At 43.3% G+C, this 14,592-nt stretch overlaps 1 protein-coding gene across 5 annotated transcripts in view; it reads left to right on the top strand.

Annotated features, from left to right (window-relative positions):
• KIF13A (kinesin family member 13A) overlaps window positions 1-14,592 on the top strand; it is a 211,714-nt gene that overhangs the window by 134,699 nt on the left and 62,423 nt on the right. For all 5 annotated transcript variants that reach the window (XM_032424921.1, XM_032424918.1, XM_032424919.1 and 2 more), the window contains 3 exons: window positions 10,233-10,344; window positions 10,722-10,934; window positions 13,533-13,643. In XM_032424921.1, the coding sequence (XP_032280812.1) occupies window positions 10,233-10,344; window positions 10,722-10,934; window positions 13,533-13,643 (436 nt within the window). The remainder of the gene's footprint in view (window positions 1-10,232; window positions 10,345-10,721; window positions 10,935-13,532; window positions 13,644-14,592) is intronic.

The following is a 14,592-nucleotide window of genomic DNA, read 5'->3' as shown; positions in this document are numbered from 1 at the left end:
TAAATAATGTGCCCCAAGTCTCAAAGCTCTAAGCGTGGATCTGGATTTGGCTGCAAGCAGTCTGGCCCCAGAGCCCCGTGTAGTATGTGGGGTGACAATGTGTTCTGTTTGCCTGCAAGAGTCCTAGCTGATACTTTGGTCCCAGAGTAAACGTTAATAGTGCCCTCTTAAATTTGGGCACTGAATTATGTACTGTCCCAAATCGGACTACCTCGAAGCCACATAATAACATGATTTAGATCCCCCGGCGACTGACTGTCTTCCATAATGCCTTACTGAATTGCATCAAATGCTCTCAGCATCCTGCTGTTTACTTATATACTAGCTCTTTCACAAATGAATATGTGGATTTCCTACTACTAGTCAGTGAGATCTGATCTTCATTTTGGGGGTTCTTTACAGTTATCAGAGCACTTTCATATGCATTATTTCATGTGAGGCTCCTAATAGGTATTTTTATCTCTGTTTACAGATGAGGGAACTAATGCTTGGAGACATTAAAGTAATATGAATAAAAGCTGAGCGGACATTTATTAAGTCTCTGCTATGTGCCTGGCGCTGCATTAGATGCTGGCGATGCAAAAGAAATTTAGATATTCTTGTAGACACGACTGCCTCCCCACCCACCCCCCAAATATGCCCTAATCCTGATCCTAATTCCCAAAACTTGTGCGTGTGTGACAGTGCAAGGCAGAGAACTTGGCAGATGTGATTAATTTAAGATTTTGAGATGAGGAGATTATCCAGGTGAGCCTGCTCTAAGAGCAAAGCTCCTGAAAAGTGAAAGAGGGAGGTAGGAGGCCCAGAGCTGGTCAGAGTGATGTGGGGTAAGAAAGCCTTCACCTTCCATTTCCCGTTTGATGGTGAAGGAAGGGACCGTGAGCCAAGGAACGCAGGCGGCCTGAGGGAGATGGAGCAGGCAGGGCGACAGTCTGTCCCGACGGCCTCCAGAAGGAGTGCAGCCCTGCTGACACTTCTTAGCCCAGTGAGACACGCTCTGGACTTCTGGCCTTCCAGAACTATAAGATAATAGCTGTAATAGCTTCGTGTTCTGTTAAGCCACCGAGTTTATGGTTATTTGTCACAGCATGATGGCTGCCCTTGAGGAGCACACAGTTGAGGACAACAGGAGGTCACTTCATTTGAAAAAATGAAAGGAAGGAGGATTTTTTTGGGGGGGGGCCAGACAACGCTGTGAAATTCTACATAAGCCAACACTGAAGCATGGAACTATTTTTTTTTTATGACACCTTTACCAGCCTGTGGATGTTTGCCGAGTTGGTCTTGTGCTTTTCCCAAAATAACTGGCTCAGAGGGACTAGAGTTGCCTCTGAATCTTTTCCACTATGCCTTAGTCCAGGGCTGTTTTCTTTACCCCACACACCTCTCTGGTCTCCCCGAGTAGGTGCACATGCCCCAAGAGCCCACTCCGGACCCAGGTCTCCAGTAGGTGTCCTCCAGGTTCTCATTGTGGTCATGGGGACGTAGCATGCACGGGACATCTTGCCATTACACGGTGCCCTGACATCTGCAGAGGTGTGTGGGAGACCTTCATGGAAATGGGCCCTCCATCCCTTGCCTGCCATTCCAAAATCCGGAATGCTCTGAACAAGCGCTTTTCTTTTTTTCTTCACAGCTTACCTGTTGGTAGAGCCTCACCGGAACTCTCGTGAGGCTGTCTCTAGTCGTTATCTGCGTTCAGAGTGTTTGTTTACTCATTTAGCGTGGCCGTTTGTAAGTTTAGCCACAGAAATGCTGGTGGGTTTTATTACGGCCTGCTGTCCCAGATCTGTCCGTGGTGGTCATGTACAATGCAGGCAGTGCACTTCCTAAATTCAAAGTATTCTGCATTTCCATACCCACGTGGCCCCAAGGGTTTCAGACGAGGGGTGCTCACCTGTCCCTTTTTGATCCGTGAAGCCAGTATGTATTGGGCACTGGCGGTGTATGAGAGCACGGGGAGGAGTAGCCGGGGCTCTGGCCTCGGGAAGGTCAGGATCCGACGGGGAAGGACTGAGGGCTGGCATGACCACATTCAGGCCGTGGGTGCAGCGGGAGCCCAGGGACGACGGCCGGAAGGTTCGGGGAGGGCGGAATTTCTAGCCGAGTGACCTCTGTGTGCCTCAGTTTTGTCAGCTGTAAAACATGGCTGAGGAAACAGCCCTGTGAGCAGGGCTATTACGGGGATTAAATTAGTTACTATTAGTAAGTGCTTCTTAGAACAGGGCCCAGCATGTAGTAAGCTCTGTAGTAGAGACACAGGTAAAATAAATAATAAATTGAAAGGGCTGCCTGATAGCTCCACAGATGGCTTTTTAAGCCTTAAAACCAGTGCCCCGTTGAGTGCTAAAATTAAAGAAATCTCTGACATGTTTCCTAAGCTTTCTCTCGGCCTCCTATTTGGGCTTCTTTTGATGGAACATTAGTAATCCTCTTAAGCAGACCTGTCAGGGACTTCACAGAGACATTAGTGTCTGCTTAATGGGCTATGGATTTAGGAGCTTCATCTCTCCTTAAGCTCTTAAGAGCTTTAAAGCACACATTATTCCTTCATTTGCAGAGCTGAGGCAGGGCATGGCTGCACCACCATGGCCTGTGCAGGGTGTGGGAGGAATAGGTCTGTAGACCATCCTCACAGGGCAGTACATCTGAAAACTCAAGGCTGTTGCTCCACCTGTCTGTTGAGGGTGGAGTGAGGAAGTCTGTCCCTGCCACCAGAGTCCGGCGGGCCAGCTTCTCGGAGCGCTCATTCAGATCATGGGGCGCTCGCTAAAACCCCTGGGAATGTCATTGAAAATGGTTCCATCTTAATCTCAGCAATGGCCAGTTATTAAATGCCAGCAATGTCCATCTAATGAGTATCACTCCTGGTCTCAGTTCGTTTCAATCACTGTGGTTGATAATAAAGTATATATGAACCATTTCCCCAAATGGGTTCTACTCAACATTTGTTCTAGGGATACAAATATATGTTATTCTTAAGATTCTGTCAAATAATTTATGTTACAATGTAATAAATTATAAGCACAGTATTTCTAATGTGTCATGTGACTCAATCCTCTTTTTTTTCTTCTTGAGTACTTCCCATGACTCTTAATCATTTCTTCTCGGCAGTCTCGCTTAACTGGGTATTGCCTGCATAACCGAACATGAACTCGTACCTGGGGAGAGTAAAAGTGGCCTGGTTCTGTCCATTATTCAAGGGTTGGTGGGGGTCCTCATCAATTTACCACTTACACATTGCAGGGTCCAATCTGAATAAACATCTTTGCATTTAATATGAGAGACCCACAAAGGACAGATCAAAAATCTCCTTGGGAGGCAGTAGCCACATGTTCTGGGGCATGTGACATTGTGACTTCAGTGTTTCTCAAAGCAATTTTGGGAAATACTAGTTCCTCGAGTGGCTCTGGGAAGAAAAGGATCCTTGGACAAATAATTTTGATAAAGGCTGCTTAAAAAAAAATCTCCCTTCGGAGATTCACGAATCCTATATAGCTGTAACTTAGTCCCTGAACTTTTTTGATGACAGAATTATAGGTATTACATCTATTAAAATCTCCAGAACAAATAATCAAAAGAACTCATTTTGGGAGATGTTCGTGTGTCCTTGATTTCACCACGGCACTTGAAACGGAAGGGAATGGTTCTTGTTAGACGCACTTTGCTGGATTTGAATGACTCAAATCGGCCACCGGAAACCAGTGGGGGGTGGAACGAGGCCTGTTCTGCATGATCACAGCTTTCCTTCCTCTCCTGCCATGAGATGGGATTGTCCTTGCCCCTGTTTTGCCAAACGTACTCTTTGCATTTCGCCTTTACTGTTAAGAGTGGAGACTTAACTGGGGAAAAGTACTAACTCAAGTCCACTAACTTCATCATCTTTCAACTAATTCTTTAAAAGGCAAGGATTGCATTCTGCTGTAAGCAACAGCTATAGTGACGACCAAATGATGGATTCCTTTTCCTCACTTTCAACAAGAGGTCCAGAAGCTGGTATAGCACCTCAAAAATGCTGTCAGGCACCCAGCTCGACAAACCTTAGTGTGTGTTCACGTTGTCCTCATGACCTCAAGATGACTCTATCATTCCAGGCATTGTAGCCTTATCTGTGTTCCACACAAGAGGGGGAAAGGAAGGGCAAAGGACCACTGGCTTCTGGCTTATGTCTACAGAATATGTACCTTTTCTACCAGAACAATAGCTTTCTTGGAAGCCCCACCCAGTAATGTCACCCTGCATCTCATTGGCCAGAGCTGTGTTTCATGGCTTCCCAGAGCTGCAGAGGACTCTGAAAAGTGGAGTTTTTAGCCCAGCATTAGCTTCCCAGCAAAATCAGGGCTCTGTTAGCAAGTAAGAAAGGCAGAAGGGATATTGGGCCAACATCCACAGAGAGTACCAAAGCCAGCATTGAATCAGTCCTTTTTAGAAAGAGATCCATGTTCTGTCCTTCAGTGTATTTAGACTCAGTTTTACTCAGCGGAGATATTGACTGACCGATTTTTGTAAGCCAGGCACAGTAATGGTACGATGTAGAATGGTCTCTGCTCTCAAAGCAGTCACAACCTTAAGTAGAAAGAGATAGAGAAATATATATGCAGGTAACTGTAGCAAGGTTTAATAACTAACTACTGCACTTACGACCTTAGAAAAAGATCATTAGAAAAATAGGTAAAATAATATATTTGAAATCCATCCTGGAGAGTATAGATAACTCACATCATATCTACTCCTAAGGGAAGGAATCTGGTGGTTTGGGTTTCAAGGGAAACTATGGAGGTTGGAGGAAGGTGCAGAAAAGGAAAAAAACCGAAAACCAAAAACTGAATTATGACCATGTTCTTTCCACTGATTTTATTTATTGGAGCTGCTTTTATTTTGTTATTGATCCTCCTAGTTTTATTTACTTTCTTCTTAATCTCAAATTCTCCATTGTTACAGTAGATAGGTAGATTTTTAAAATTTCTATCTTAAAACATGGCTATCTGTTCACAAATCGTTATCTTCTAGCCTAATCCTTCTGTCCTCTTCACTCAGCCTCTCCTCATTTACTCTGTGCCCACTGCCCCAGCCCAAGAACTTATGGAAAGGTTAGGAGTTTCCTTACTGTCTCCATCTCCCTTAGGTTCAGGGAAGGAGCTGTACTTTGGTAGAGTTAGAAAGATTCCTGGAGCAATTTTTTCAGCCCCTCAAATTGGCAAACAGCTCCACGCTGTCCTGGAAGGACATCTCCCTTAGGTTCAGGGAAGGAGCTGTACTTTGGTAGAATTAGAAAGATTCCTGGAGCAATTTTTTCAGCCCCTCAAATTGGCAAACAGCTCCACGCTGTCCTGGAAACCTGAGCTGCCCATTTGCCTCCAGCATAAGACAGCGCTAGCAGGATCCATAATTTGTGATTTCATTATATTCTTAAACTCCCTAGGAATAAAGTTACTGTTAGAATAGGTAAACCCACTGTTCACTTTTCACACACAGTTTTTGAGGTTCCACAAGCCCCTGGATCATTGCTCCCAGGTGGAAGGTAGCAAGGAGGGGTGGCGTGGCCCCCTGGTCACTGGGCGACCTGGTTACCTCTCACCCATCGGGGGAGTCCCCTCACCCTGCAGTTTTTTTCTTTTTGCGCCAAAGGGACAGTAGGTTGAGAGAGAGTTCTTGTTTTGAATGTGTGCACACTATCAGGTAAAAGGCTTCCACTAGTGATAAGCTTCCCTAACTGGCTAAGTTATAGAGCTAAGTACACACAAAAGGGATTCGGGAGGCCCTTATCTGTCACGCCCCAGAGTCACGTGATCGTGTCTGCCCAGCCCCGCCCCTCCGCTGAGGCCGCTCACGTGCTGTACGTGCTGTACGTGCTGACGACATACGACGTACTGACGCAGCGTGCACGTGGTGCCGTGGGCGGTGCTGACGCTGTGCCACCGTTTCCCTTTTTCTCTGACAGCGCTCGTTTGATTTTTGTGTCCTTGTTTAGGAGTGCCAGGAACTTTCCCTTTTTATTCCTGACACTATCGAATTAGAAAGTAGGACCAGTTGCCACCAGACAGCGTCACATTCTCTCTCAGTGAGGAAAAACACATGACAACCCCAGAACGCGTTTGCGTATGAAGGGCACTGTTCACTTAATACTGACCTTGGAGTCCCGGAGCTCTTTATAGTCTGGATGAATTAAAGTACTTTCTGCTGTATTTAAGTATTAAAAACTGATAATAGTTCAAAGAGTTGTTTTCAACTGAAAATTTTATTCCAGTAGTTGCAAAATGTGAAAGCTGCCCTATATTCTTTATTAAAGCAGAAATGTGGTTTTGCCTTATATTGAATTCCTGTTTTTCTTCTTTTTCATATATATCACATGCCATTTTCTTTCTTTTTAAATTTAACTTTATTTCATCATGGTAAGTATAATCTTTCATTCCCATTCCCCCTTCTCTCTGGTGGGGACCATCAGTTTGTTCTCTAGAGTTAAGAGTTTGGTAATTGGTTTGTCTGTCTCTCTCTCTTTTCCTTTGCTCGTCATGTTTCTTAAATTCCACATGTGAGTGAAATCATATGGTATTCATCTTTCTTGAACTGACTGACTTCGCTTAGCATTCTAGCTCTATCCACGCTGTTGGAAGTGGCAGGATTTCATTCTTTTTTAGGGCTGAGTAATATTCCATTGTGTATATCTCCTCTTTATCCATTCATCTGTTGATGGACACTTGGGCTGCTTCCATAATTTGGCTATTGTAAATAACACTGCAATAAACCTAGGGGTGCATGTATCCCTTTGAATTAGTATTTTTGGGATAAATAATCATTAGTGTGATTACTGGATAGTAGGGTAGTTCTATTTTTAATTTTTTGAGGAACCTCCATACTGTTTTCCACAGTGGTTGCACCAGTTTGCATTCCCACCAGCTATGCAAGAAGGTTCCTTTTTCTCCATATCCTCACCAACACTTGTTTCTTGATTTTTAGCCATTCTGAGAGGTCTGAGGTGATACCTTATTGTATTTTGATTTGTATTACCTTGATGATGACTGATGTTGAGCATCTTTTCATGTGTCTTTTGGCCATCTGGATGTCTTTGGAGAAATGTCTTTTAATGTCTTCTGCCCATTTTTAAATTGGATGATTTGTCTTTGGGTGTTGAGTTGTTTCAGTTCCTTATTGGATATGTCCTTTGCAACTATCTTCTCATATTCAGTATGTTGCCTTTTAGTTTTGTTGATTGTTTCCTTTGTGCAGAAACTTTTTATTTTGATGTAGTCTGAATAATTTATTTTTGCCATTTTCTTTCTTATTTTTGTTATCTTTGGGAGGAGTGATGGAGTGTTTGAACTTGAATTTTTTTTTTTTTAAGATTTTATTTATTTGAGAGTGAGAGAGAGACAGCGAGAGAGGGAACACAAGCAGGGGGAGTGTGAGAGAGAGAGGCAGTCTCCCGCTGAGCAGGGAGCCCGATGCGGGGCTCGATTTCAGGGAGCCTGGGACCATGACCTGAGCTGAAGGCAGACACTTAATGGCTGAGCCACCCAGGTGTTCCTGAACTTGAATTTTTTTTAAACAACTGTACTGGGAAATAGTTCACATATGCATACTTTACCATTTTTTTAAAATTTTATTTTATTATGTTAATCACCATACTTTACATCATTAGTTTTTGATGTAGTGTTCCATGATTCATTTTTTTGCATAGAACACCCAGTGCTCCATGCAGTATGTACCCTCTTTAATACCCATCACCAGGCTAACCCATCCCCCCACCCCCCTCCCCTCTAGAACCCTCAGTTTGTTTCTCAGAGTCCATAGTCTCTCATGGTTCATCTCCCATTTAAAATGTACAATTTAGCAGCTTTATTATTTTCAGAATGTATAACCATCATCACGATCTAATTTGAAAACATTTTCATCATTCCCAAAGTAACCTTGTGTCCAAGTCATTCCCCATTTATACCACCTCCGGCCCTGGACAATCACTACCTTCATCTCTTTTCTGGGTATTCACCTATTCTGGGTATTTCATATAAATGGAATCGATATGTGGCTGTATTAGTTTCCCAGTGTTATAACAGGTTACCACAGACTGAGTGGCTTACAACAATAGAAATTGATTTCCTTATAGTTCTGGAAGCCAGAAATCCAAATCAAGGGATTGGCAGGGTTTGTTCCTTCTTGGGGCTCAGAGGGAAAATCTGTTTCTTGCCTCTCTCCTACCTTCTAGTGGTCGCTGAAGCTCCTTGACCTTCCTTGGCTTGTAGATGCATTGCTCCCATCTGTGCCTCTGTTTTCACACGGCCCCTCCCCTGTTCCCTGGGTGTCTTCACGTGGCCTTCTTTCTTATAAGGCACCAGTCACTGGATTACAGCCCTCTGTAAGCCAGTATGATCTCGTCTTAACTAATTACATCTTCAGGGACCCTATTTCCAAATAAGAATCCATCTGAGATTCTGGTGAACATGAATTTTGGGTAGACACTGTTCAACCCAGGACATTGGCCTTTGGTGTTTGGCTTCTTCCACTTACCATAATTTTTCAGGGTTTATCCGTGTTGTAGGTTATATCAGAATCCTCTCTTGTGGCTGAATAATATTCCATTGTGAGGACACCACATTTTATCCATCCCTTCATCATTTGACAGACAGACACTTGGGTGGTTTCTACATTCTGGCTGTTGTGAATAATGCTGCTATGAAAATTCATGGACACGTTTTTGTGTGGGCATATGTTTTTATTTCTTTTGAGGTGGATTTAACTGAATCTGTCAATTATATTGTACATATTTATGTCACTTTGCAGGAATGGCTATTATTAAATTCTGGCTCATTTTCGACCTCTTGAATTTGCCTTTGTATTTCAGTGATTTTCAAATGACTCACCTTTGAGTGATTATGTTTTGCAAGAAACATGCTTTCAATTCATTTCATGGAAGTCTATTGTTAACATTAGAAAGAAAGCTATCTAGTCTTTCATGCTAAACTATGGTTACTTGCTGATATGTGCTCTTTTGTTTTTATAGATAAGTAATAACATTTAATTTTTTAACCATTCACAAAGTATTTTCTCTTTGTGATGTCCTGTAAGCTTCCTTGTACTCCTGAGAGATCTCCTGAGGCTGCTCTTTTCTGGCTGCTAAACTTGGGATCCAGTTGATTTCCTTTTAAAAGCGCACTTGGTACTAACTGTGACACAGGACGATGTCCTTCATCCTTCAATTTCACAAATCTGTTGCTTCTATGGTGCTCTTTTCTCCAGGTGCAGGGAACATGTATTAACTACCAGGGAACATTCATGAGCTTAGACCAGTGGTTCTCGAACTCCAGCCTGCACCAGAATCACCTGGAGGGCTGGTTAAAGCAGAGTGGTGGGTCCCACTATAAGTGTCTGAGTCTGTAGGTCTGGGGTGTAGTGGGGCCTGAGAATGTGCATTTGTAACAAGGTCCCAAGTCTTGCTGATGCTGCTGGTCCCAGCACCACGTTTTGAGAATCATGGGCCTAGGCAGCTAAATCCATGTATCACTTTGGGTATTGTTCAACCAGGGCCTCTTAAAATTTCATGTGCCTATGAATTACCTGGAAATATCTTTAACCTGTTCTGACTCAGTAGGCCTGGGGAGGCTTCCAAGAGTCTGTGTTTCTAAGCAGCTTGCAGGGGATCCCAGTGCTGCTTTGTGTAGCAGGTGTTGAAAGAGTAGCCATATGCTGTCCTCTGCTTGGGTAGGTCTTTGTTCTGTACGACTGTACAAACTCCACACTGAGTTGTGAAATACGCTTGCTAGCTTTAACAGATGAGCAGAATATACCTTGTAACTTGCAGGGAAAGGTTCTCTTCAAGTTATGTGGTTATGATGGAACACAGAATGAGAGGCCCAGATGGTCCAGATTAGCCCCAAAGAGTAAATGGTTCAGACTTTCACCGTAATATTTGGAGTCAATTAAAATTCTCTGGAGTGATTTTTTTTAAACGTATGTTTCCAGGTTCTGAAATGTCTGTCTCACAGTCACAGCTCCTGTGACTGAACCGAACAGATTCTTACAGGGATTCTAAATTCATTCTTTTAAATGAATGGAGTTACTTTTTTGTTTTTCTTTTTCTCAGCTTCTTGACAAATTAATGTACACTTGATTGTATCAATGTTAGGGCCTTGTTGTTCTGCATATTTCGTACTTATTCCCTGGAATGATTATTATTTTATAGAAACAACATAAATATTCTCTAAAGCTAATTAAAAAGATTTTTTTTCTCTCTGCAGATCACTTACAACCTTGGGGTTGGTGATATCATCACTGGCTGACCAGGCAGCTGGCAAGGGCAAAAACAAATTTGTGCCTTACCGAGATTCAGTCCTCACTTGGCTTCTTAAGGTAATCATTGTTCTGCTGTTCCTTTCCAACTAGAACTTGCCAGTTGCAGAACTGGTAGCTGAAAGGTGTGTGCAGAGCTAACCAAATACACAACAACCCCTGACAGTACTGTCATCCTGATTCCCAGGAAAGTAGAATGAAAACTCGCTTCTGTTGCCCTTCTTACCCCATGGTAGTGCTGCTTGACAGGCATCGTCGTTGTGACTAGAGAGAAACCACATCTCGGCATACAATTATCTGTGAGATACAAACCCATTTCCACCACACATTTCTTTCTTCACAGAGAATATCACACGTGCACGTTTTCAGCTTTCATCCTACGTGTTGTGCACAGAATGGGGCTTGTTTCCTAAGATGCTACTGGAAATATTTTGCAGGACAATTTGGGAGGCAACAGCCAGACCTCTATGATAGCCACCATTAGCCCAGCAGCAGACAACTACGAAGAGACCCTCTCCACCTTGCGATATGCAGATCGAGCCAAAAGGATCGTTAACCACGCCATCGTGAATGAGGACCCCAATGCCAAAGTCATCCGGGAACTGCGCGAGGAAGTAGAGAAACTGAAGGAGCAGCTCTCGCAGGCTGAGGTAAGATCAGCCCGGAGCTCCCTGTTCCTGAAGGCCCCTGGCTGGTGGTATCGGAGTGGGGAAGGGTGTCCTTGCCTGCAGTTTTAGGTCATCTCCCTGCCATTCAGCATTTCTGTGTTGATTGGCATCTTCTGCATGCTAAGCATGGTGAAGACACCATGAGTGGTACCAGGCTTCTGTCCCAGGAACTCAACCTCCAGCTGAGGACGCAGACAAGTAAGAGTCAGTGATTGCTACTGCCTCATTGTTTGCCTCAGTCAGCCAGTTGGCCCTTGACTGCAAATCTCTTCCAGTGTGAAACTTGAAGAACCAAATGTGTTTTTTTAATTTAATTTAATTTTTTATTTTTTAAAGATTTGTTTATTCATTTTAGAGAGAGAGAGAGTAAGGCGAGGAGCAGAGGCAGTGGGAGAGAGAGAATCTCAAGCGGACTCCCTGTTGAGCACAGTACCTGACGCGGGGCTCAATCCCAGGACCTTGAGATCATGACCTGAGCCGAAATCAAGAGTCGGATGCTTAACCAACTGAGCCACCCAGGCGCCCAAATGTGTTGTTTTTATTAACATTGTAAACTATGTGCCCATAAGGCCTTGCAGTTTTCAGATTAGTTGGTTATATATCATCTCTTCCTCAAGTCAGGGCAGACAGATAAATGTTAGGAACAATTCAGAAATCTCCTTTTATTTTATTTTTTTAATGTATATCAGCTCCTGGCAGGAAACACAATTGGTCATTTCTCATTGTTACCATCTTTCCTTGGCTTTACCCAGCTTGAATAAACACAGCCTCTTCTAAGTAACTTGCTTGTTGCAAGCTACTGGGCGAGGCCCTGTCTCATTTGAAATAGGTAATAGGACTGAAATGACAGCCAAGTGCCTGAGCGTAAGTCACATGCTTGGCCATGCCTCACTTGGGTGTGGACCTAGGGCTGCTAAGGTCACATTCCTTCATACCACTCGCTGCTGAACCCTCTTTAGTCAGGAGAGTATTAAGCTGTGGGGGGAAAAGCGTAATAGATAACTGTTTTTTGAGCACTTTTGTACCAGCCTATGTATCTATCAGTGTATCTAGTCAAAAAAGTAATCAGTAAGAGATTGAGATAAACAGGCAGAAAGGAGTCAAACCAGGGATCTGAACTGTCTCTTCATTGGTGATGGTGGAGTTGCACTGTAACAATGTGTTTACGAGTCTTTCTCTTCTTCCAGCTCTGGGCTTCTGAAGTGTAGGAAGCCTTGTTTTATTAATTATTTTCATCCCTAACCCCTAGGGCAACATTGATACCGGAAGGCACTTAGCATAATGCCTGGCAACATTGTGAGTGCTCAATAAATGTTGCTATTTTTTTGTTATTATCATGATTATAATCATTCAGTGCATTGAGCATCATTTTTTATTGATGCCAAGAAGGGTAGCGAAACACCTGAAAAATCAAAATACTGATAAACTTTGAAGAGAGTCATTCATGATCCTAGGAGGAAAGTGTAGCGGTTCTGAAATTCGTGTAGAGGTGGATGCGCTACTTCTCTCCTCTTGTCTCTGAATCTGCTTTTCCCCCGTGACCATGTAATCTAGGCCAGATGGCTAGAACCATGCCCGGCCAAAGGGAACAGAAGAGGGGCCCCGGAACGTTCTCCAAGATAGAGTTTTCCTGGGTGTCTCCTTGTCCCCAGCACTGAATGTCACTCTCAGCTTCTGTTACCACTGTGAGACTCTGAAACCTCAGTGACCGTATGCATCATCGCCACTTGGATTTCTTGTCTGAGTCTGCCATCCTTCCTGTTCATGGGCTTGTTCTTTGTAGAGGTTCCCGTTGTTATAGGGTGTCAAAGCATGTTGTTGCCAAGTAGAGGCCCCCGAAGTGTTTAAGCTGCACTTCTGTATCTGTACTTAGACCCCTTAGGTATTCTCACTGAGCTAACTCAGAGGGAACTTGCTGCCCTTTTACCCAAATGTCCTGTTTCCAAGGGAGTGATGAATATGCAAAGTTTATTACCACCAATAAGAAGAGTAGTTTTAAATGATTCAGAGTCAAATTTTAAAATGAACGAGAAGAATCTTCACCTTTCCTGGTAGGTTATCCCTGGGATGTGTTTATTGGTGATGTGTGTTGATCTCTGTCTTACTGAATAAGAAATCTGCTTAAGTTACCTTTTTTCCTATGTTTCTATTTTGACGACGAACTTTAGCATCTTTGAGGTCTTCAAATGTGAAGGGTGCCTGGCTGGCTCAGTAGGTAGAGCATGTGACTCTTAATCTCAGGGTTGTGAGTTCAAGCCCCATGTTGGGCTTGGAGCCTACTTAAAAAAAAAAAAAAAGTCTTTAAATGTGAAATTTAAGTATGATGGATAAAATTACTCTGTAATGATTTTTATCAGTTTAATTCAGGACACTGGTTTCATTTTCTCCTTTAAAGAGTAGCAGTCATTTATTCTTATATCTCTTTTGATTAATAAAGATCTAAACCCCACCTTGACAGTGTATGACTTAATTGCTTCCAACAAACTGCTGATAGCCACTTATGAAGGACAGTAAGGGATTGTCTTATAAATAATGGTGGGAAAAATTAGAAAATCAGCTATCTCTGGTTTCCTCTTCAAGGCTATGAAGGCCCCTGAACTGAAAGAGAAGCTCGAGGAGTCTGAAAAGCTGATCAAAGAGCTAACAGTGACTTGGGAAGAGAAGCTGAGGAAAACAGAAGAAATCGCACAGGTAGCTTGATAATTCAGGCCTAAAATCTTGTGATTCTTTTTCATTTGCTGTCTTTTCTGTGTAGCCACTCATCATCCTCAAAAAGTCATGTAAGGGCCTCTTCCTGGTAAACGAGACCGCAAAGATCAGGCTTAGAGGCTGCTTTGCCGTCTTTCATCGGCTGCCACGTGGTCCACGTGTTTGCTAGAGGTGCTGGAGAGCACGGACTTGGAGCAGGCGTCCTCCACAGGCCACGCTGTGCGTGTTTCCTGCTTCTCCATTTTGTGATTTTGGATCACCTGGCAGGGCATGCTACCTGACTGGCAGAGAGTTTATAACCGACAGCACATCATAGTTTTTTTCATTGTAATTGCTTCTTTGGGCTTGTGAGAAAATGCTACATGAACTTTACTTGAGATCTAACATAAGGCAAGGACTAATGCTGCACTTGTGTGTGAATGTGTGCATTTTATGAATCTACACTGTGCGTTTTGTGAATATTTTAATCCCACTGACCACTTGGAAATACTGGACCATCCCAGTGAGGTATCTTGAAAGCAGTAACCGGGACCTAGTCGAGCCTTCTCTTAGATACTATTCACACACACACAGACTCACACTCACACCCCCCCACACACATACCCCTAACTCCCTATGTCTTGTACATTGCTTTGTGTTTCTTCACAGCACTTATCACCATTGGCAATTCTGTATTTTACGTGTCTGTTTTTTCATGGTCTGTTTCTTTCCACTAGAATATAAGTTTTCACAAATGAAGGGACTTTGCTGTTGTATTCCTAACCCTAGATCAGTACCTAACACTTAAATCTCTCATGAATGAATGAATGAACGAATGAATGAATGAACGAATTCAAGGCCCTCTGCAGTAAGGAACCAACCTGCTATTCCAGCCCCATCTCTCCCATGACTTTCCCACATTGACTAGGGTTCTTGCCACCTGGAATCATGC

Source organism: Phoca vitulina, unplaced genomic scaffold, assembly GCF_004348235.1.
Source record: "Phoca vitulina isolate PV1807 unplaced genomic scaffold, GSC_HSeal_1.0 scaffold31, whole genome shotgun sequence".
NCBI classification, from domain to species: domain Eukaryota; kingdom Metazoa; phylum Chordata; class Mammalia; order Carnivora; family Phocidae; genus Phoca; species Phoca vitulina.
Note: the sequence above shows the minus strand (reverse complement) of the source record. Positions and strands in the feature narration are given on the sequence as shown.